Genomic DNA, 25,115 nt, shown 5'->3' on the forward strand with positions numbered 1-25,115 from the left:
TAAAATCTGCGAAAGTTTGAAAATTTGACACGTTCGGGACTACGAAAGATGAAATTTTGAAAATCGATTGGATGGAAGGTTGGAAACCGATGCGAAACGTGTTGAGTCCATCACTGACGGTGGAACGACTTGGTTTGGTAGGCAGCCAGAGGATCAGGTCATCGAACAGAGGGAGGAAAAGAGGGAGAAAGAGGTTGGCAGGTATCCACGGGCAGTATATCACGTGGCAAGGATAAGTTTTTGATCGGCCCTTGGTATACGAATGACTCCCCGCTGCTTGACCTCATCACGCCACGCTATGGGGGTCTTTATAAACCACCATCGACTGCGCGTATCCTAATCACCTTTTGTCTTAAGCCTGCCAAACTCCTCTTGCGAGGCCGACCCCGTTGGCTTCTGGCAAAGGATTCGAGCCAACCGTTTGCTCTTTCGTCACCGTTCGTCTTCTATTCCTCCGCGTTTTTGCTATTTTCCCTTCCTTCTTTTTTTTCGCTAATACTCTCGATTCTTGACACATAATATTTCACTATATATTCTATTTTATTCTCAAATCATTAGACTGTATCGCTGTATCGTAAAATAGTAAATGTTTATTAAAGACAGATTTCGAGTCGCTTTTTCTCTGACTCGCAAACGCAGCTCATTGTGAACCGACCTTAAACGTCAAGTCGTCGTATGCTTCTTCGACTGTTTTCCAAGAATTAGCTTTCATGAAATTCTCGCAATTAGACAGAGATTTCTATTAAGGTTATCCGCTTCTTGTAACGTCGATTACTTAAGAAGATGAATCACAACAACTGGAGGCCCGCTTGGATACGCGGTAACAAGTTCGAAGACATCGTCTGGATAACGAAGGACGTTCTAGCATGGTGTTCCGGTATTCTCATCGTGTTCTACAACATCAATCAGAAGAAACAGAGTTTTTACTGGTGCTGGAATCACGACACTGGAGAGGGCGTCCGGTGTCTCTCCGCTCACAAGACACTGTCCGTGTTCGCCTTTGCGGAGAAGATCATTCAACCGAGAATCCTCGTCTTTTCTTACCCGTCGATGTCGAAAATTGCCGAATGTACCGGTGGATGCGCTTCCGGATACTTAACCACTGCATTTGCCCAGAGAGATCATTTGATTTCCATTGGATCGTATCCTCTCTTTATGATGACCATTTGGAATTGGAGAACCGGAGAGAAGATTATTTCCGTGAATACTTTTATACGCGACGAGGTTGGACAGATCATGAAGATAACTCAGATCGGACCCACCGTTGTCAGCCAACTGGGCAGGACGTGCGGACAGTTGTACACGTGGGAAGTGGATATCGCTGGGAAAGTCGCCATTGTGAAAGGCAAGAGCGTTTTTTGCTTCTTATTGTTAAATTCGATCGACTTCGGTCTTTGATTAGGATTAAACGATCGATCGATAAATCTTACCCTGTTCAACGAACCGAACGAAGAATGTTATCAAATTTTAAGGAGAACGGAGTCGCTCTTGGACATACGTAAAAGTGTAACGTGACTTTATGAAAAATTATAGCCGACGAACCATTGGCAATGGCAACTCTCCAAAACTGGCTCGATGTTATTTTAAGATTCTTCAGTTTCCAAGCAAATTATTCCAACTTTCGTATTCCAGATCACAAGATAAAGCTACCGAGAGATACGTCGATCCTGTGGGCAGACTGGAGTCCAACATCTACGGAACCGCTGCTAGCCATCACAGACGTCAACGGCCACGTCTTTCTCAGCAACTTAGATGGCAGTAGCATCAATCGTATCGTGTATTCCCAACGATGTAACATCTGCACGGACATGGAATTGCCGATAGTCGCCTGGTTCCGAGAGGGTATTATCTTACGAACGACCTTCTGTCAAATTCGTTTCTTCACGAGGAACCCGAGAACGAGTTCGTGGCGGAAGGAATGGTACGTGAAGTCAGAAACAAGGCCGTACGTTCTGGTGACTCATCCGAACGAAAATCGATTCTTCTACTCCACGTTAGAGGGATATTTGATGCAGATCGACTTCACCGAAGACGATGCGGCTCCTAAAGTTCTTATGGTTCTCAATTACGGCGTTGCCTATCGGTTCGCGGATTTTATCTATCCCTGGTGCCATCATCTCGTCGTCATCTGCGATGCGAAGAAAGAGTTGATCGTCGTCGAGTGTTACGGAGGGAAACCGTTATCTTCCATCGATCCAGAAATTGAAAGTGAAATTACTTGTCAAGTTTCACATCCAGATTTTCCGTTAGTCGTGTTGGGAACGGAAAACGGCGAAGTGGTGTTCGTTACCTTTACCGAACCGATCGAACCTAGGATCGTAGCTCGAGTGAGGCTGCAGAGAACGCCGATAGATTTAATCAAGTTTTCAAACACTGGAAGGTAGCGTATTTGTTTGAAAATTGTTTCTTTTTTAAACGGTTTAATCTTGGAGCGTTCACGATACCGTCATGAAAACTACAGATTCATGATCGCTGGCGAGAAAAGAACCGGCAACTGTTACTGCGTAAGTCTTCAGCGCGACAAGATGTACACCCCGGTAACGTTGATCAAAGTTCGTCGCATGATCACGGATCTTCTGATCTACGAAGGATTCAGGCAGCTGCGAGTCCTTGTTCTTTACGTGGGCGCGAAACATTACAACGTGGGACAGATCGTGGACCTATACGAAGCGTCATCGGAACAAAATTTGATCACCGACTGCCTACAGTCGTTGAAACTTCCTGGCGTGTATCGTACTCTCTATCACGTCCCTGGAAATCCGATGTTGCTCATAGGATCTCCTTATCTGACGCGTCAATTACGAGTGCAGAGGGTGCATGATTTTAAGCAAATATTTATGGAGGATGGTTTAGCGACGGGACATCAGGTTAAAGTGGCTAATTTGTACGTCGATCGATCATGGATCGTTACCACTGCTCTCGATGGATGCGTCTTGATCAGGGATAAAACGGTACGACGAGTAGTGGCGCATATCATGACGCACCATAGGTCCGATTTGGGTACGATCAAGGCTATGGCGAATAGACAAGGCGACTTGATCGTTTGTTTGGGCTACGATGGCTCGTTGGTCGGTATCGTTGGAGAAAGAAAGGTTCTTATTTTTGGTTTCGCTGTTATTTTTTAAGCGGGAAATACGACAAAGCGGTAGTATTATACCTAGTATATTAATTTGCTACAATCGAAACATTTTAAATTTTCGTGAGCCAATGTGTACGTAAAGTGCCGTACGAATTTTTCAGTCTTTTCATCGTTGCTTGAATATCGTATTTCCCGCCTTTTTAGAGACGATAATAAATATAATTCCAGTCTCTTTCTACAATTATTTCCCCTTCTTTCCTCCAGCGTAGGATCTCTCGCAATCAGGACTAACCTCCTCCAAGGAACCGCTGTACAAATCCGAATACGAAGTTTACGAAAGGCTGAAGAAAAAGATCCAGTCGGACTATGCCAGCCTCGATCCTACGATTTACGAGTTATTAACGCGTCCAAAGTACGAGTTCCCCGATCCAAGACAGGGTGACAAGACCTGGTCGGACTGGAGGGATGAGATACAGCTGAAAGAAGAAGAAGAAAAATGTAAGGAAGAAAGAGCAGCAATTTTGGCAGACTTCGAAGTCCTACGAGGCAAGGTGAAAAAGTTACTGGATGCGAACGACACCAGTCCGGAAATAGAGAAACTTCCTGTGTCATCCTTCGATCTAGATCTCACGAGCCGTGATCAGAAATTGAAAGCAGGCCGCGACATCTGTGAAGATCTTCGTTTGGAGCTCGAGCACAATATCTCTGAGACGCGTAGGGTGTCAAAATGGATTCGCAAGGTTTTCTGGGACCCTCAACAGGTTCTGGGGAAATGTCTGTTCACCATTTTTGGTACCATACAGGTTACCAATTATCCCGAGTTCTCCGAAGCGACAGACGAAAAATACCACTTCCAGTGGGCGAATTTTTGCAAGAAAACCGCCTATGATATTTTGGAGCACGATAAGTTTGAACCTTGGAGGGTTTATACCGCGGAAGAGCTACAAGTCGAGCTAAATAAGAAGCAGAAGGTGTACTATGAGCACGAGAGAAGATTGGATTTATTATTCGGGAAGGACGACGATCAGGAGGAACTGGAGGACGAGAAGATAGCCATTGTCAAGGCAGACTTGGAGGAACAAAGGGCGATGCAAGGCAAGAGTGGATGTTTTTTTTAATAAAGAACATTTTTTAGTAATACGAATTAAACTAATGACAGTCGTGACGAAACTGAATTCTTTAGAAACCTAAATGGTAAATAAGTATAGTTATTCCTCGTATCGAAAGAATTGACATATCAGATTTTACAATTGTGTTTTATAGTAAAAATTAAATTTATTTTCGATTGCATCGGTCGGTATAGAATGACATAAGTTTCGAGTAAAATTGTAAATTTTATGGAAAATCTGCGCGAACAAAATTTATTTGTTTAACGCACAGCTGAATGTTTTTCTTCTTTGTGTGAGTTTCGTTTTTAAATTCTGTTATCCGTCACTTTAACGCCTTCATTTTCTCTCAAAGGCACGACTACACACCGATACATCGAACAGTCACCTTATTATCCTCAAATTGGATATTACGGATTCGGCCAGGTGATGATAAACAATCACTTGCTGTTGCACGACAGCAAGAAACTTCGCGCCTTCTTCAACCAGACATTCGATGAAGTGTATGCGACAAAGGAGAGGGAGATGAAAGTGATAAGCGAGAGGATCGACAGGATACGTTATATCGACACGGAATTGAGGACCATGTTCAACCGACACGTGCCACACATCCCTGCTGATCCTGCTTGGCACTGGCAGGTAAACGTATCGTACTTTATAAAATAATTCGATACAAATTGAACATTTATCAATGAATTGAGTTACTTCAATTTTCGTAAATCAATTGATCAATCGATCCTCTTGCACCTTCGAAGTTAGAACGGTCAATTTGTAAATTAAGGCCATTATACAATCAAGAAACTCTCCAAAAATCTTTCGTCTACTATATGGTATATCACAGTGACATGAAATGATACAATTGTATAAACTTCTCGGAACTCGTGCTTTCTTCGACAAATTGAATGTCTATTCTATTCTTCACCATTCTTGATCACATCGTGGATCGTTTAATAATCACCTTAGATCGAGAGGCTCGTAAAGTCTCAGAGGTGCCATCTTTATCTGCAAGTTCGCGGGCAGTTCAGTTTCCTTTTTCGCACGTAGGAAAGGCCGGAGAGCATTATCAAGGTGCTGGATCACGAGGTGAAGGCGAAACCGTACGTTTCCCCGTCGCAGCAGGAATTGTTGGACAAGCAGGCGGCGGAGGAAGAACGAATCAAATTATTGTTGCTGGCTGATGATTTTCGCGAGCGTGCCCTAATGGCGATGATGGACGGCGTGCTGGAGGTCCGATGGGAGGACATTATCAAGATAGACGTCCCCAAGCCGGCTTGCATGCTCGAGAAGAAGCCGGAAGACTATACGTCCGAAGATATATCGGCGGTGAAACAGTACGAGAAAGACGTGCAATTCCTTATGGAGGAACGCGAGCGGTACAACAGGATGTTGGAGGCGGAGTATGGGAGGGTCATGGAGCTTTTGAACGACGGGATTGACAAGTTCAATGGGAAGCTGATAGAACTATTTCACGTGAGTTTGCTTATCGGTAGAAAAAAGTGGAACGATTTTGTATAAGAAAGAGAGAAAGGTAAATCGATCGATATCGATATAATTCTGATATTTCACAGTTCAAGCTGAATATCGAAGCAGCGATAAATCAGTTGAATCTACGATATATCCGCGGTTTGATCCTAATCCATCGTCGAATGCAGGCCTTGCAAGAAGAGGACAAACTGAAGAAGCAAATCGTGGAAAAGGAACAATATCAGGAAGTACTAAACGATCATCTTAACAGTTTTCGCCATGTTAACGACGAAATGGTCGCTAAATACGGATCCCTCGTGAACAAAGAAAAATCTATCGCCAAAAGGTTCAGATCCGAATTCTTTTCTCTGAACAAATTGCAAGTCGAGCTCCTCGAACATCAGTACAATCGCAGACCGAGAATAAATACGAAAAATCTCGAGGCTTCCGACCTGTACGATTTAGCCAGTCATGTAGTCTCCCGATTGCCGTGCGTTTACTTGCCATTGGAATGCAAAGATTACCTGAGGATCTTGAATCATTTGGACGTTCGACCAGTTATTCTTCCAGCGGCCATAGAAACTTCCCACTGGGAAGACTTGATTCGTCTGCGACGTACCAAGATCGATCTCGAGTTGAAGATCAAGGGACAGCAGGCGGAGATCGCGGATGTCGAGGCCGTGATCCTTGGATTCGAACAGAAGATAGAGAAGTGCAAAGCCGACGTGGAGGATATGAAGAAGAGTTTGATCGAAACTAGGAAATGTCGGAGGATCGAGGAGTTGGACGCGGAGATACAGTTGGTGTTGAAGATGGGGCAAGTGGAGGTCCGCCTCGAAGGAGACGTAAACGACACGCAGAACGCGGTTCTTGTTTCGAAAACGGCTGTCGAAAACGTAAACGAGCTGATTAGAGCTGCTGGCGAGTGCAAGCTGCGGGCTTTATCCCGTCTTCTGAGCTTTCAGAGAGGTACCGTTTTCCTAACACTTTGGTATACTCATGTACATACGTACTTATTGCACGTATACTTACATATACATTCGTGTATTTGCATTTTTCCATCTTTTCATCTCCTATAAATATAGATATCATTCGACACGAACTTGTGAGTTTGTACATGATGGACCATGTCACGTATGAATTGTGTATCTTGCACGCGACAATTCTCTAGGTACTCTGTTGAAGCAATGGGAGCACGAGTGTCAGAAGAAGAGTTTGGAGGATCTGCGGGAGGACCTGAAGTTCACGGAATCGGTGACGGTGACGAAAGAGATGCAACGGTACCTGAAGCGCAAGGCCAAAGGGCTTCCAGATGAGAAGACGCCGCAGCAATTGGAGGAGGACATCGCAACAGTGGAACGACAGTTCGGTAAGATCTTGGAGGACCACCAGGCTCGGCTCGAATCGATCGAAAAGGAGATCGCCGCCGTCAGAAGCAAGAACGAGCAGCTCGATCGGCAGATCTTGGAGATGAACGTGGCGAGGTGCGAGATGGAGCACCGGCGCGATCTTATCGCCGAGGCCAAGCAGCGGGAGCACGCGGAGAGGAAGCTGCGGATGGTGATGCACCGATCCGAACTGATCAAGAAGCTGCAGGATAATTACGCCGAGCTGATCGAGCTGCAAACCGAGCACGAACTGCTTAGACTCAGGCGATACCCGACCTTCCATTTCAGGATGCTCGATGATAACGACGCGGAGAAGGAGGACGAGCTTCCAAAGTGTCCTTGTTAATTCTGTTCATTTGTTGCGTTCTTTTCGTATTTGTTTCCTGCGTTCGCCACATTCACGAGTAAATCATTAGGGAACGAAATCGGCGAAACTAACAAGGAAACCGAGGAGCACAATTTCGATAATTGCACAGAGCTTTTGAAGCGCGCGATTTAGAGTTTTGAGAGGTTTGCGAGGTTGGATTTATTTAAAGGGTCAAAGGGATGGATCGAATGAATAGAAATAGACAGGAGGAGCACCGTTCGTTTAAACGAAACGCGCTCCTGTTCCAAACGGTATTTATTTTACGACTGCATTTAAATTCAGTATTATCTCCATTGCAAAATGACAAATTATTTGCGATTAATTGGATTTCATCCATCGTTGTACCTTTACAAATATGAGATTTTTTAATTAAACATAATTAAGGAAAATTAAACGAATATAAATATATTCAGTATACGTAGTTAAATTCAATATACATAAATAGGATCTGTAGTAACAGCAAAAATACAGACGTTTCGTAGTTAAGGGTTAATCGAAGAAGAATAAAAATATATCGTTCACTCTCCTCGTCTCGATAGCATTTGCTCTCATCGTGAAAGTCTAAAGATCTCCAATTGCTCGACCGCAGGATAATCATAAAGTTTACCGACGTTTTCCCGTGTCCACGGCATATATTGTATCACGGAGACCACCTTCTAAACGCGGCTGAGTTACGGCCGCTCGAAAGGATTTAATCAGGCTCGCTTTGCTCGGTCTCACAAAGGACAAGCGGCAATTTGCAGCGGCACATAAATCACCCGGGGGACCCGCGATGCATAATAGTCGCCACGATCTATACTCTTTTTCACCATAAATAACTGTACTAATAGTAGAGCCGCGAGATGAATGATCTACCGCGTTGGATCGCCGCGAACCGCGAAGCGTACGAATCAATTTCGTCCGACATCTTCCCAGCTGCACTCGCTTTTCGGTCTATCCCCCTACACTCTCCAGGGACCAAGAAAAAAGAATCTTCAGACTCATCGTGCGACGATTAAACGCACCCGATCTCTCGCACCCTCTTTCCCCAGGAGAAAGTGGGATTCTTGGTTGTCCCAGTGTGTCGATCGTCCTCTTTGGTCACCGAGCTGGCTCGATTCATTTTTTATAGGCCGAGATCGAGGACATTGGTGGATGACAACTGAGCAGCATACTTTTGTCAGTGTTTGAGAATAACGAATGATGTTTCGTGTTTTGTGTAGTTGGGAAACGCGAGGGTTGCAGCCGTTAGGTTAACGAAACCGTGTTCCTCTGAGCAGGTGCTACTGTACCTACAGGTAGAAAGTTTAGAAACGTTTAAGGACAGGTTGTAAGAGAAATAAATTCTTTTGGAAAAAAGTATAAAGTAAACACTTTCAGATCGAAAAAATTATCCGTAAGAACGACTTTTCGAAAAATTAATCCGGAGAATGCAGTAAATTTGTGTAAAAAACCTAATAAAGTTATCTGAGCAGGTAAATCAGATAGCATACTAATATCAAAAGGGGAAATTTATTTTTTTCGTTCGATTCGTCTTTCCTTTTATATACCACGCAATTTCCATCGTTTCGAAAAAATGACCATAAAAAATGACAGACAGGGCAAGCCTTCGATCTCGAATTGTAAATACCTTCGCCCTAACGATCGTATGATTTTTATTAATGAACACGCTGGCACCCAGGGTGGCTTTGTCCCCCAAATATTATGTCGGTTGAAAGGTTATTCATCGGTTTCCTTTTTTTGTTGCCGCGGTAGCCGTGACGGGCTAAGGAATTCGGGATATCTGTGACCGGCGATCGATTAATCATCGTTTCGCCATTCACATCGACATAATACTGTCATCATTACGCAAAAACATAAAGTCGCCGTTACGATAGTGCCACTTACGACAATTTCTGTTGCTTGCCGAGTGGAACATTCGATCGGTAGTACCAACGAGATTAAAGAGCACGAAATAAAATTTAAACCCGTATAACGGCGTGTAACTGGAAAGATATTTCCATCTACTTATCCGCACTATTGCGTACTCTAACGTTAAGACGTTACTAATAGTGGTCTACTGTGTTATTTATACAAATTGCGTTATTTACACGGGGAAAATACTTTTTGCTTAAAATCATTAAACTTCTTATCCGCCTTCTAACACACGAAGTTATATTCTACATAAAAAAAAAAAAAGTTGAAATTGACACTGGAGACACAGAAAAGATGTAACGCCACCCTGAAGATTACTTCAAATTGTATCATCCAGGCGAAGAAACATATCGATCACCGATGAAAGAATTTCTACGTATACTTCGTTAAATCCAAAAGCAATTTACGCGAGCGAAGAAGCTAAGAATACAAGGAGATAGAGAATAATTAGTTTTCGCCTGCGAGCAAAAGATTTCAGTTAATAGAACACACTCTGCTGCCCGGGCAGCTCGAAGCAACGATTTCCACGGTTGGAATTAGCTGCGAAGAGGACGGTGGCAGCGTACGATGGCACATACGCGCCATATTACCGGCGGTGGCGTCGCGCGACGTGCACGGAAGGGGGGCGCAGCCGGTTATCGGGAAACCTGGCACTCCAATCAATGCAAATCAAATCGAGAGCCGTGAATACGAAGCGTATAGTCAAATCAAGCGAATAAAAGCTTCATGAATGTAAAAGACTGGGTGAATGCGAGCGGCGCGAGCCAATCTGGTAATGCGTCTTCTCCCGCCGTGCGCCGCCGCCCCCAGCGGCCGACTTTTAACCGATCACCGGGGAAAAATACCTCCGTTGGAATATTGCGTTACGCCCGCTGCCGATGCTCCGCGCGTTTAAAAAAATATCACTTCTTTTTCCACCTCGAGCGTTCCTTGGCTACCGGTTGATGCTCGTTCGATGTTACGTAGTTGTTGGAGAAGCTGTTAATTTTTTATCACGCTAGTTGATGTTATACGATAAGTGATTTCGTTTGCTGAGAAGTTTTACGAACGTATATGCGTAATCTTTGGACTCACGTTTGAATGAATTCGGTCGTGTCACTTATGAAATACACGTGCAATACGTCGTAGATTTTATTTCAATTCATCTGTGTTTTATTACATCAAATAAGAACGTGATTTTGTATATCTTAGCAGGTGATGTCTTTAGTTGTCTTTGTCTCGTACTGTTTCAACCGGCTCGAACACCTTGTGTTCCGCCTGCATTACGTCGTGTGGGTTTGATACGGCTTGAGTAGACTTTCTCATCGAATCTCTTGGTTCCATTTGCTCGTAGCATGCTACGAAGAAGAATGAATTAGGTAAGCGATTGAGAAAATTGTTTACGCGTTCGCCAAATATATTCGTACCATTTTCATGTTTATATTTTAATCCATCCGTCCGAGGTCGTTTAAAACCCTCCTTTTTATCAACGTTGTAACGTCTTAGTACCAGCGGACGTAGACCTACATGAAATATTTGTTGTTGCAATACTTTACGTGTGAACTTGATACTTCTCGCATTATTGGTTAGAAGTAAATAGAATTAAGGATTTCTCTTGATGTCTACTTCTAAGAGATCTATTTACCGCGAACGAGAGGGCGTCCGAAAAGGTATCGTATCATTGTAACAAAGATACCTATCTGTAAATTTGATATTTTCAACTAGAATTTTTAATAACCTCGGAAAATTGGATTCTGAACACTGTCACCTACTGAACAGTGTAGCATCGAAATACCAGCGTTCAATCGTTCAAGTGTACGTAACGTATCGATAATTCTTCGACTCTTGACGGCTAGAAAAATCCTGCAACCATCGCCGATAGATCTAACCGAACTTCCTACTTCTTCGCTTTGATCCTGAAGTTCACCGGTTGCTCGGTCACCCTCTTCCGTATAAGGTTGGACGATCGCGCGAGACAGTCCGGTTGGCGCAATAAAAATTTGACGCGATCGTCCGGCATCGAGCGGCGAAGAAAAACGTTGCTCGACGCAGGGGGAACTCGAAGAGGGAGGAGAGTAAGAGCCTGGCAGCGAGGTCGAGTTTACGACTCGCGCTACGCGAAGGGCGAAAGGGACGACAGCGAAACTCGTTATTATCCGACCGTACTTCTTCGTGGCGTCCGCGAAGAAGACGGGCTGGTCGTCGATGGCGACGGCCGTTCGTGCGCCTGCTCCTCCATGGGCCACTTTCAGACCATAAAGAGACAAAGGAGCGTTCTTCTTTCCCCCCCTGACCCGTTGCAACGCGCAGTAAACTCTCATTTTCGCGACGAAGAGCGGCTACGTTGTTTCGCTCGAAAGGAGAAGAAAGACGAGAAGGACGTCGAGGTTTACCACGGAGACGATGGTACGTTCGGGGTAACGTCGGAATAACTTCGATTTTGTAGAAACCATGGACGATTCTCGGTACCGTGACTTCGTGGACCATTTGCAGAAACCTAGAACGATGCGATGTCCGAGCGTTGCACGTCGCGTGCCTAATGTCAGTCACTTTAAACGAAGATCACGGGGTGGGTTTCGAAACATGGTAATAATACTTTCTGGGGAATAGCGAGGAACGAACGTTGACGGTGATTACGGTGGTTGGAGTTCAATTTTTTATCGAGTCGTTCGATAAGAAAGGCCGACGATCTCGTGTGGCAGAAATCGCGCTTTACGTTCGATCACTGTAAAGCTGCGTTTGTGCGAATTACATTAACAGATCTAAGCGACAAACTCGAGAATGATGGCGATTGTATTAGGATATCGGCAACGTGGGAAAAGAAATGGAATATATCTAATATTAAGCAAGCAAAACGCGACGTGCTAAGGAGCTCGGAAGCTTCCATTTCGTAGACGTGTTTGGGTGTGTTTGGAGGTTGCATTATCGATGCTTCGCATAGTGGACCGGTGCCTAAGCGTGACATAAATCCTCGTAAAGCTTGGACGTGTTTCTGCGTGTCGGCATATTCCGGAGAGATGCACTTACGTATGCGCGAATCCACAATGCGCGATGCCACGAGTCGGATGGAACGCCACGAAACGCCACCCTCGTTCCTTTTCGCTGGATTGGACTGAATGGCCACGACGTTACATCGTCCCGTCGTGGTATCCAGCCAACCTCGAAACACGCCTTGAAACGGCTATTTTGAACAGAGTCAGGACCACCACGGTTTGTCTCGAGTCCAGACTGCACCGCTAAATTTTCACTATGGGGTTGTTATGCGAGCTTTTCGCCGATTTTACGCGTTCCACCAATTTTTTTTTCTGCTTCGCGGTACGAGCATCGATGCGCAGGATTTCGTTGTACTTTTTTTGTTTTATGTCCTTTGGTCCGTTTATATTTTTGAATACGTTGGAACATTGTACTGCGAGCACCGTTGTACCAAATTCCTTTGTGCCATATTTGTTGTGTATTGTAAATACGGATGTGCAAGATTACATCTGTTTGTTTTATATACTTTTGATCAATACATACCATGTATATATAAGAAAAAATATTTTGTCACAGATTATTTCAGGAAGACCATTCTTGCTTGGTATTTTTAAGTTCCATCTTACGAATTCTAATATACTAGTTTGTCTCGTTCCTTTGTTCTTCTCAAATACTATTTGCCCTATGCAAATCAATTTTTCATTTTAGTTTGAACGGTTCGTGTTTCGTTTCTTTGAGTACACAAATTTTTGTGTATTACGTCTCGTTACATGATCGAATCGCATCGCGAACTTGATATTCAATTTTGTTATTCGACGTAGGCAAACTCTACCTGTTACGATAAGAAAATTGAATTCTTTTTTTGCAAGAGGTAACAAGAGGGACGAACCTGAAAACGAGAAAATTGCACGAACTTTCTAACAGTTTACCAAAAATTGATCACGTGATAATTTTTGAAGATTATATCAAGGATTTCTCTAATTCCTGACTAGAGATTAATAACGAAAATTTATCAACTTTGCATCGCGCGTTCGACGCATATCAACGCGTCAAGGAAAGAAAAGCAACGTGATACAAAGCCGCTCTTTCAACCTCCGATACACGTAATGACCGAAAATTAACGCGCGATTTACCGCTTTGAAACGTTCGAGCCCTGGCGAAGACGGACGTATGGGAGGTTGCTCCATTACGATTTCGAGTCTAATCTCGTTTTAATGACAGGGTGCCGAATGCTCCACGAATGATGAAGTGTCAAATCGGAGTCTGGAATGGGCGTTGTTTTCCTGCGACTATGATACCAGCGATAATATATTCCATGGGCAGATTTTTAATTAGCGTCGGATTCTGCCGCCTTGCTGGCGTTCCCAGCGACCTTCGTTGTACCTATCACTCACGTTGCTTTCTGCCATGGGAAAACCTGCCACCAGATGGCTTCTGTTCAGCCTACTTTTCCTAACAATTCTCTGTTCTCACGCGTTCCAATCGATGGCACCTATTTCAGGAAATATAATTGGAAAGTGGTGGAGAGAAGTTTGCTAGAATATCCCATAGAATTTCTGTTTGTACTTTACTCTGAATTCTTTGTGCTCTGTTGCTGTTCTGCTAGTTTTGTAACGTCTTAAAAATGATATTTAACGAGTAAAAAGCTTCCACTTTGTCGCGTTCCTTCCAATTATGGTGTTACACGTGACAATAAGACGAAGAAGCTTCAATGGGAGTATACGAAACAGAATCAAATATTAAGTTACTTAATAGTAGAGATAATAAGTTTTCGGGATACAGTGAAGGGAAGTATACTTGAAATGGAAAATATATACATGGTATCGCGTGCGACAGGATCCGCACGCGACTCACGAATGAAAATTACGCGTGCACAAGAGCACCAGCGTGCTGCGAGCTTCTTTCAATGTTGCGGCCGAAGCCATGCCCTCGACGAGCAACTGCGTGCTGCTGGTTGCACGAAAATGTTTCTTCGTTGATCCACGTTCTTCCTCTTACGCCGTTCTTTCCCATGCTTCTTGTTAATCGTTTTATACTAAGGAAATCAGTTTAACCTGCTTCGTATTCACCGTGATGCTCGATCGATTTATGCCCCTTGATCGATGAGTGGAGGGTTAAGAGTGGCACAGAAACTCGGTAAAGTATCCTTTATTTGCATATGTAGGCCGATGATGCAGCTATAATTCAGCAATGTTTGATTAGTCGATCAATCATATGCTACTCGTAGCTAGAAACAAGCTCTAAAAAGAAACTATTAGAAGTAGATACTATGCAAGAGGCCCAGTCTAATATCGCAGGCAGAGATTATCTCATTTTGACGTCAAAGATAATTCCAGTTACCTTTCAGATCATCACGACGATACAAAGTCATTAAGGGAGACATCGATGACCCTCGAGAGTCGAGAGTTGCCAGAAATCTCAAAATCCAACTCTAAATTCGCTCGAATGCTTCCACGTGCAAAATACGTTGCTCGACCAAGCGTATATACACAGAGAAGCAGCCGAAGGAACTTTAGCACGATCGTTTTGTCGATCGCGACTCGGACTCACCAGGATACGGACGAGCAACATCTCACGGCTGGCATCGGGCCGGTATATCGACGTCGCGGATAGAAACAGACTCGAGTACGCAGTCTACGAGCGTACACGTAGAAATACGATTACGAGGGCCGGTAGAACGTTCCCGGCCCGCCATAAACAGCGTAACGAGTCAGGTGGACGGTCGTGAGCCACGATCGGCTCTCTCTTCCTCCGCTTGCAGCCCTGGAACCACGGATCCAGCCGTTTCCTCCCCCGGCGCGGATCGTTTCCGCGCGAAATCTCGGCTGCCATTAATTCAGCGCCGGCTGACAGGTCACTCGAGTAGAACAGCCCATTACAGATATTACCAGGCCCCTTCTTCTATCGAAATAATTATTATTGTTGTTTGCTTTTGCACGGCCAAGTCGCGCGCCCTCTCCCACCCTCGCGGCCGAGTCGGCGTTCCTCACCACCCCGTAGCGTTCTCGAAGCGGGGTCGAGACCCGGGGTGACCAGCAATTTCACACGAAATTTATTACCGATGACCGATACCAACGCTCTCCGCGCCTTCCTCCGCGACGTTCGTATCGAATTGGAATCGAACCTCGACCGGTCGGCGACGACGACTCCTCGGGCTAGGGGTTGGTACGCGGGACCGCACGCGGGGTCAGAGTCTCGGGCCGGGTGCAATAAATATGTCGGGAAAGCTGATCGAGACGCTCGATGCGTTTCACGTGCTGCGCTATCGAGCAGTTGTTTTTCAGAGGTTTGGCGAATGGAAGAAGGTGGAGCGGATCGTTTGTCGCTGTTAGCGAGTATTCGATCGTTGGGAGGGATTTTGATGATTCGACGGTGCGAAAAGTGGACGCGAGCGAGCACTGCTACAGGCTGTATAACGTAGAATTTGATCGAATCTTTTTGTAATTTCAAATAGCAATATCCACGCGTGAACATGGACGAATTGAAATGAATGAACAAGGTGGTGAACAAGGAGGGTCGAAATGGGATAGCGAATAAAATTAGTCCGAAGACGAGACGAGCAGCAATCATTTATGGCGCGATAAGTAACCAGGAAGTCATAGCTTGCGGCGATCCGCTAATTTCTACCGAGCGATATTTCGAAAAACCAACATTTCGCTGCTCGATACCTGCAACTGTCTCAAGATTCCGCGAATCGAGACCCGCCGACGAGCCATCGATCTAGGAAGAACACGCGTTTGCATGGTAAAAATTAAAAAGCGATCCAGGTTCTCACGTTCGCGTGCAAGGGAGAACGATCGAGCAGGACCAATAACGGAGGCAACTATCGAAACCCAGCGGAAAGAGAAAAGGAAACGAAAGGAAGAACGAGCGATACGAGGATAAAGGAGAGGAAGAAACGCAAAAAAAGGGGTGGTAGTTTGCAAATAAGATGGAAAAGAAACGTAGAAGCCCTGTTCGTTCGAACGAGACCGAGGAGAAACCACCTTAAATACAGGTCACGCGTGTTTTGGCCAGCGTGTTCCCCACGTCCTCCTTGTTTTCTTTTCCTTGTAACGCGGCTCCGTCGTATTTACCTGCTGTCCGCGTGTACAAAAGTCATCGTTAGAAGGATTCCAACGTCGATCCGGCCACCATTTTGTATGTGAAAGAGAAAGACAGGCAGAGAGAAAGAGAAAGAGAGAGGGAGAGGTGGTATGGGAGACTCGTAACGCGTTCCCCTGTTTCGGAATTCGGTACAGAGTTCGAGAGTGGACGGCCTCGAGAAGGAACGGTGGGAATGACGGCCGTAACGATTCAAATTACTAATCGCGGCTCTCGCGTGCTCGCGAGACCAGGGATACGTCTGTTTCTGGCCCCGCGAATTGTAGCATTCGAGCTGGCGGCCTCGTGAACGGCCCCAGACCGCGGAATTACTGAAATTACACGTGGGGCCCTCCCTCTCGGTGACTGCTTCTACTGCCTTCTATAATACTAGCCGACGGTACACGCGTGTCTCTTGTCTCGTTACGTTTTACTTGTTCACATGGTTCGATCGGTCTGCGATGCTGATAGAATTTTAGTTTTTTTGATAATAATCGTCGTAATTTAACGATAATACGAAAGAACGTAGGACGAAGAAAGACGGTTCATTCGGTCCTGGATAACCTTTCCCTTTCCTCTGGGTAAGCTTACGTGGTATAAAGTCGGCCCCTGTCACAAGAAAAGTGACCACGATTACAAGGAAACCACCTGGAACATTGCGAGAAGGAGGATCGCTGTGAGCGGAAGTTACACGCGTGAAAAGTGCATCCATTCTGCGGGCTTATCGTACGCCACCAGCAACACTACATCCATTACACCCGTCGCGGTGTTGGTAACGCTACATCAATTCCCTGCAACGTCCTTCACCGACGAACGTCCACTGTATGGCCGAGCGAAATCTAGAAGCTTTGCCTATCAACCGCGAGCTATAGCGCGCATAAATCTGCGAACACGATCAACGGTGTCGTCGTTCAACTTAGCGATCGTCGGAGGAGACCCAAAGAAAATTCCGCCCCGAATCATTTTACATTTCAGTGTATTCGAAGTAGACGAGGATCCGACGAACTCGAAGGAAACAACAGGATAATTTTACGTTATAAATAATACGATAGCGAAAAATTAACAAAGAAGAATAAAAAAGATTCTCACGAAAGCGTGTCTCGCGTCGAGCACACCAACAAAAGTGGAGAGTAGCAGGAATGGCGAAGTACCAACTTTAAACCCATCAACCAGAAACGTTGCAAATCGAAACAAAAGAAAAGATCCCCGCCCTTCCCCTATGACCTCCTCTTCCAGAAACTTCCTCCAGCCTCTCGGTCTCCAGTTCCATCAGCAGCGTAGAATGCTAATTACCGCCTCTCGCGGTCGTGATCGCGCTCGATGGAAACGCGTTTCACGTTCGCAGAACGAACCAACGTACAAACGAACGACTGGACGAAGGAGGGAAAGAGCGGTCGATCCCCGAAGATGACGACGAGTATCCAGCTGTCCCTCAGTGGCAGTGGGAAGAAGCCAGCCATCTCGAGGACGCCTCGAAGCCTGGATGCTCGCGCGGCCCGTTTCTTCCTCGGCAGGGGCAGCCATTATATAGTAGTAAATATCGTAACGACCGTTCTCTGGTCCGCGCGACCAAGCACGACCAGTCTAACGCGCAGCCGCTAACCACGAGTAATTATGTAATTGCCGAAGAATTACTTACCGGACTCGATGGACCCGCGGCCCGTCATTCAGTGACATTCCGTCCTTTTTACGAGGCTCTGAGTGGCGGGTCGTTGTCTTCGGCCTTCTCTCCCTCTCCCTCTTCACATTCTTCCATTTCCACCACGAAGATCCAGCGTTGTCCTGTTCTTCGTGTTCCTCGTCTCGCTTCCGGCCCCACAGTCCCCGTATCTCTCTCGCGTGATATCCCGACGTTCGAGTCGCGCTGGACGCGGCAGCTGTTCGCCCCATAGCTTGTAACTAACTCGTTCCCTCGGTTTTATACCGGCACTTTTCTAATTTTGACCGGCCGCCGCGAACCGTGAGAGACGCGAGACGCGGGGATCGTTTTACTGCCGAACAGGAAAGAGAGGATGCAATTGCGCGTCGGTTGAACATCGTTCGCCGCGAAATCGCGCAGTCCCCCTTCTCTTCCGGGCCGCCAACCGAGCTCGATTCGAACGCGTTTCGATGTTCCTTTTTACGTTAACGTCGATCGGGGTAAATGTCGAAGGCTGTTTGGGTTCTTGGACGTCGCTTCCTTGAAAAGTCGCAAGATTTCGATGGCTTTTGGTAGCCGATTTTTTTTTTTAATCCTTTGTGGTTTCGTTTGAAAGAGTTGTATATTAGTTTGGAACGAGTTTCGTCAGATTCGCTGCGAACGTTATTATCTCGTTCGCTGATGCAGAAGCTACAGCTATAAATTTGTAACGTGTGCGTGCAAAATTTATTGCGTATGATATTATACCTATCGTAGTACGCGACAATAATAACATAATCGACAAGAAAATTGCTTTCAGTATCTCAAAAGAATATTCTTCCCTGTAAGGACTAACCTCGGTTCTTTAAGCTCCACTATCGTGCAAAGGAGTATTAAAAAATTAACATGAAAGTATTCAGTGACATACGGAGTAGTATGCAGTCACCCTCGCTCTCCAAACCGAATCGAAAAAATACCGATTAAACCTTTAGCCAGCCTTCGAGGGGGATGCACGAAGTCGTTTTTACCCCGTGGCTCTAAAGAAGCGTTCAAAGCGATCGAGGGTAGTGTACTAAGAGGGTGAGGGTGGTGGTGGCGGCATGTCCGGCCATTAATTCAACGTGGAACCGTATTGCGCGTTGATTACAGCTTCCGCGCAAAAATGCCAGGCACTTTGCGCTGCCGTCTGTGTCCGATTAGCGAGTACAATGCTTCTCGCGTACTTAAGCCTCGCGCGATAATATCGACCCTTTTCACGAGAGGACTCGCCGCAATTTTACCGTCACACCCGTGCCCGCCGCGGTTGATGCATTAGCGCGATTATGGAGGCCCAATTTGTTGCCGTTGCGGATAACGGCCTGTTATCGATGGCCACGATCGTGCAGCTTTGTGCACGCCACGCGAACCCAACGCGAACCTACACGCGGTTACGCTACTCTCGACTTATGATCGCGTCCTGCCACGAGCCACGACCTGTCGCTCGACGCGATCCTACGGACTTCCGTTCGATTAAACCACCCCCTTTCAATCTTTTCGGCCAAATCTTTCCTTCTTCGATGCGTATCTAGGATTTTTTGCAAGATTACTATCACTCGCTTACCCTAAGATCTTTTATTTCAGACTTTTTGTAATTACGCGGATAAATAGGATTATAGTTAAATCGGGTTTCTTTCCTCGATGGTTGTCTATATAATATAATTAAATACGTAGAAGGGAGGGACGCATATGGGTCCATAGTTATGCCGAAATCGAATTACAGTAATTTCAATTTCGATGATCGATACAGCGATTGCTTGCTAATGATTCCTAGCAGGTGCACGGCGAAGCTATTTAGAGAAGGGAACAAGTTTTGACCAAATGGTATAGGACCGTGGATTACGCGTATCTTCTTCTTCGATTACGCAAATTGTACGCAACCTTGTACTTTTCTTTATCGATATTAATTTTAAATCGAATCCGAACGTCTCTATCGATGTCCTTTTTCCTTTATTTCCTTCTTTATCCTTGCGTTACGAATGACACCGAGCGAATTATAGAATTTGCTCGGTCGCTTGATATTTTCGCAGAGAAGCACAGATAAACTTTGATTCCGCAGCTTTGCCATCTCTTTCTACGACAGAGCGACTGCGGCAAATTTCTCACGACAGTCCCGCCATCGAGTCCGAAGGGAAAGAGAAGACGTGAAATAAAAAAATTCGCTGAACGTGTCAACAATGAGGCGTTAAACTCGGTCCCAGAGTCCTCGACAAAAGAGAGTTCGGTGAACGAACTTGGTCCGAAAGAATCGCGTGTCTTCGGTCGATTCGAACGGAAGCAAAAATCGCGTCGCGTCTCCAAGATCGGCCGCGAAATTGTCGCGTTTAACGGTGCTGCCCATGGCTCGGACTTCTCACGACATTTTGTTTTTCTCCACGTAGAAGCCAAGCTGCCCAAATATGGATGACATTGATATTCCACGGTTAAAATTTATAATAGTACCTTGGTTTCAGTTGGCACAGAGCTGCAGTTCGATGCGCGACAATCGCCGATACCAGATGGCTCGGGTGCATCGCGTGCAATGTGATTCCAACTGACGTGAGGTCGCACCGGAAAAGCCCTGTGGTCGCTCGAAATTTCGCATGAATCTCGACTACAGCGTTGCCTCCACGGGTTTCCAGTTCTTTATAGAATGGTGTTACCGATGGGACAGAATGTGAAGCGACAAAATTGGACGTTTCCTTGATGGGAATATTGGTTGGTTGAGATCGAGGGAATATTCATTACGCAACTGTTATACTCGTTGTATCATTTGGACACGTAGAAATTTACTATACCTCATAACGGCACATAAAATTCATGCCATGTGACAAAGTAAAAATTGCGCGGTACCCGGACATTACAGTTAATCACCGTGAAGTATCGGGGCAGGTTCAAAGGTTATTAATTTAACTAGCTGTCTAATCGAGCTATCCTCGTAAACCAATTACTCGTGACACTCGTCCAAGGTATCCTTAAAACAAATACCTCTATTCCGTCGGACAGGTATCCTTCCCATGCACCGTACACGGTATCCCTGATCGTTAAAATCAAGCCCGTGCCTCGAATTTTAATAAGGAAGCGGCCTGCCACACGCGGCCCGTCAACGAATAAATTGATTTACAAGTGAGTTCTCTCGTCAGAGCGTTCGTTCCAATCTTCGTCGGCATGGCGAACACTTGGTACTAAGGCTCGTCGTTCCTCGGTAAACATCGAACGACCGCCTTTTAATTTGCCAACGAAATTCCGGCCATCCGGCCGGATATTCCTTCCGCGGGCGTAATTCCTGAGCCCACGGGCGTTTCGAGATTGCAGCAATCTAACAATAAGTGAGCAACTTCGATCGTGATTAATTTTCAACTTGCGGGACGATTTATGTGCCGGTTTTTTTTTTGTCTGCCTTCGAGAATTTTGGTGAACGCGAGAAGGGATTCGAAAGATCGGTTTGCCTTAAATTTTATATCGAACGATGAGGTTCTTTTTGTGTGAAATTGTTTTGGGAGAAATGTGAATTTATAATTTATTTTCCTTTGCGTTGCGTGGGGTTTCGAAAATTTAAAATTTTATCAGCGACCGCTCTGCGGCCTGTAACAATTTTAATTTATAATTCTCGGTTGGATCGTTAACACCTTTTAAACCTAAATGTCGAGTTAAGTCATAGTTATCGAGTGACGATGTTGTTTTAAGAGAAATTTCTGTTTACTTCGTACGTATGGATCATTTGGCAAGTAAAAGCGAAAATTTGTTATAAAGCCGCTGCGAAATGAGGTCACTTCGTCTCGAATTTCAATATGTAAAACGACTCGATAACCTGCATTCCATAACAGTTAAACTAACCGTGAGACTTCGTTATTTTTCTTATTATTCTAATTACACAGGATGTCACCGGACAGGGAGCGCCGCAGGGCGATTCGAAGTCATTCGACGAGTTTCATTATCGTTGTTGTCGTTAAATTTACATATTGCACGAGATAATTGGACGCATCGATGATACGACTATATTCCTCCATTAAGAGTGTCAAGACGCATTTATATCGACTCGTAAGCAAAGATAAAACCGATGTTACATTCTAATTTAACGTTAAGTAGGTATGGAAATTCTGTAGGTGATTTTCACTGCGTACGTACGTATATGTCGAATACAATGCGTGCGATAAGATCGTAACGAACGCTAAACGATATTATTGCAGACTTTTTCGAAACGAACGATTTTGTTGCAATACGAGCTTTATCGAAGACAGATTTAATAAAACTTAAAAATACGTCTGTGATATAAGAAGCATATATCTCTCGAAATAACGACTTCAAAATATATTAATTTTAGTATAAATATAATATAAAATAGGGGTACAGTTACGGGAATGACTTTCGAAGAAGATGCAAACGAGACACCCCGTATATGCGTGCGCGTGAACGTGTTAACGATCGCGTAATAACGATAAAGGTGGGCAAGACTGTTACCATTAATGACCGTTAGGCTCGTTCCAGACGGCATTAAAACAGCCTCATTACGACAATAAAGATACACCTTCTATGGGGATTGCCTGTCATCTGCGATTTGGTCGTTCCCCCTTCGAGGAAACAACGATGGCGTATATCCTGGAAAACGATGTAAAACCTTTTTTTGTTTTCTCCGTGAAACCTGCGGGATTGCGTTCGAAAGGAGTCGCCGTGGGAATATGGAAATTTCTTTCGAGGAGACAGGAACTCGATTTCCTGTCGCTCCGTGAAGCACTAATTTAGATTAAGGTCATTAATTTAATGTTTTAGGGTAAATAATTTTCGCAGATCAATGCCAAGATATATTTAATGATTAAGACATTAATAGAGGACACCTGAGAAACACGAAGAACATAAGCAAAGAAAACTTCATAATATTGTCAGGTAAAACGGAACACAAAAATGAAAGGTAGAATAAGTAACATCAATTACTGTAGAATACCACAAATTCATAGAATACTGTACAATTGATAATTAGATATTCTAATATATAATTTCCTAAGAAATTCTTTCTACAAAATAAAACATGAATTCTTAAGCAACGGCTGATCTGTCCCACTTTCGAGGATCTAAAAATGTTAGAAACGCAAAGGCACTTTTGAACCACGAACGAACTGCGAACAAACGAGTAATTTCGTTGCTTAAAAATTTCTCCTCACCTTCCAGCCAGAGCCGGAAACGCGTCTATTCGTTTCGGAATGCGAAATTGATGCGGATCGGACGCGGGGCGACGATTAGAAGCAGCTCAGCGCGCGGCATCGAAATCGAGCTGCGGATCGATAGATCGCCGCGCGGCGATAAAGCAACACGCTCGTTCGTGGATCCTCTGGACGGTGCACGGTCCGCGCGAGGGCAGAGGCCGGATGGGACGCGACATGTGCACGACGCCGAAATTACCGTGGTGATTTTTATCTCGGCCGAGATACGACCGGCCGATATTCACGGTTCGACATGGAAGCTCGCCTGCGGCGTCTGATTAAACGACCGACTGGCCACGCTTCTAACGTGTATTTAGAGCGCGCCTGTGCACGCTGCGGACCAGGTACCTGCTTGCACCGCGTCGATTAGCCACGGCACGGCGTGCAGCATATATCGTGCCTTCGATTGGCGTACCCATCGTCGTCCATTTTCTCCAGGATAGAGTTTCTGCGGGTTAGATGGTGGGGCTGTTGTCCGTAGTTTACAAGGTGAAAGCATTCAGGGATTTAGGGAAGACGCGTGATGTATCAGGAAGGTATCCTGATGCGTTTATAATGTAACTGTGTGTTGCGGCTGACATTTACATACATATGTATCTGTATACATATTTAATCACGTAGATAGCATAATTACACCACCTGTGTGTTGTCGGAATCGAGATCGATGCGATAAGTATTCACCTAATTTAAAGTTGACACAAAAAACGGTCATTCTTTATACGTGTCAACCTATCAGTTTTCCTATGTGTTTATGATGTATTACTATGTTTAAGGAAGGTAGACCTTCGTAATGGAAAAGCAGAAGGTCGCGTATTACGTACTTGCAAAATTATACACAATTGTACAAATTTACGCGCAATAAACGCCAACGATGCGTTTAATAATCGAAGAATAGAAATTGTATACCTAGCAAAATTTTAAATCGATGGCACAAATTTAACTACAGTAAAGTCTATGTACTTCAACGTTACAAATTTTATAGCTGCCTTAATCACTGCAATTGAAACTACGAAATGTAATTACGCGCATGAATATGCGATAAAGTGAAACAGAAGGCAGAGGCGAACTTGGGAAAAAGCTTCAACGAAACGAAATTATTCCGTCGTAGGTGGTCCGATCTTTTTCTTCCAATAATACGTAAGTATTATGAACCTTGATTATCCACATTTCCAGCGACATATTGAACGACCTCTCGATCGTAAACATCTCGAAAAGTTCTCGCAAACGAGTTTGGTGGCTCGATTATTTAACTGATTTCGGTTAATTTTAATCAACTTTCACGATTAAATGGAAATTACCGCAGGAAGCAATTATTTCATCACGCGTAATAGCAACGAACACAACTATCGGCCGTTGCGTTTATTCGCATACGTTATCGTCATTCTTTCGTTCGAAATCTGGAAGCGTTTCATTTTTTCAAATAATTGAACAACTATGGTAATTTGTACGCCATCGTCCATTCCTCATCCCCTTTCCAAAGAATAATAATAAATTTCTTCGATGTACATATAATCAACGTCCTACCGGATATCTCGAAATTGTGAAATACGTGAATTTCGAATTTTTTCTATTTCGTACAGCGTACCGATAATTCCCAATTATTACAGCTATCACGTACAGTTACTGCGAAATGTAACGACTCATAACCGCTATTAATAAGTATCGTTCCTCGATCACTTTCATGCCAAATGGTAGCTTCTGGTGAAAACGATCGAAGTAACAAAAGAATGCCATGGAAGCGTACGCTACACTCGGTTATTTCTACAGTATGCTCTATCATCGAGTATTTATGTCTTAATAAATAAAATGTTAAGAGCGAAGAAAACGCGAAACAATGTTTGTTTATTATCTAGAATAAAATAATTCTCCTTAAGAGGCTAATATCTACTTAACCTTACCCCATGATTTATAAAATGTCCAAATACTCCGATCGTCTTCCTATCTATTTTCGT

General features: G+C 44.6%; 1 protein-coding gene across 1 annotated transcript; it reads left to right on the forward strand.

Annotated features, from left to right (window-relative positions):
- Window positions 1-783: 783 nt before the first annotated feature.
- On the forward strand, window positions 784-7,383 carry LOC100643932 (cilia- and flagella-associated protein 43-like). Its single transcript, XM_048406555.1, has 8 exons — window positions 784-1,345; window positions 1,534-2,380; window positions 2,462-3,092; window positions 3,349-4,174; window positions 4,541-4,824; window positions 5,230-5,655; window positions 5,754-6,618; window positions 6,821-7,383. The coding sequence occupies exons 1-8, from the start codon at window positions 784-786 to the stop codon at window positions 7,381-7,383; spliced, it is 5,004 nt and encodes a 1,667-aa protein (XP_048262512.1).
- Window positions 7,384-25,115: the final 17,732 nt, after the last annotated feature.

This window comes from Bombus terrestris, chromosome 6 (assembly GCF_910591885.1).
Source record: "Bombus terrestris chromosome 6, iyBomTerr1.2, whole genome shotgun sequence".
NCBI classification, from domain to species: Eukaryota; Metazoa; Arthropoda; class Insecta; order Hymenoptera; family Apidae; genus Bombus; species Bombus terrestris.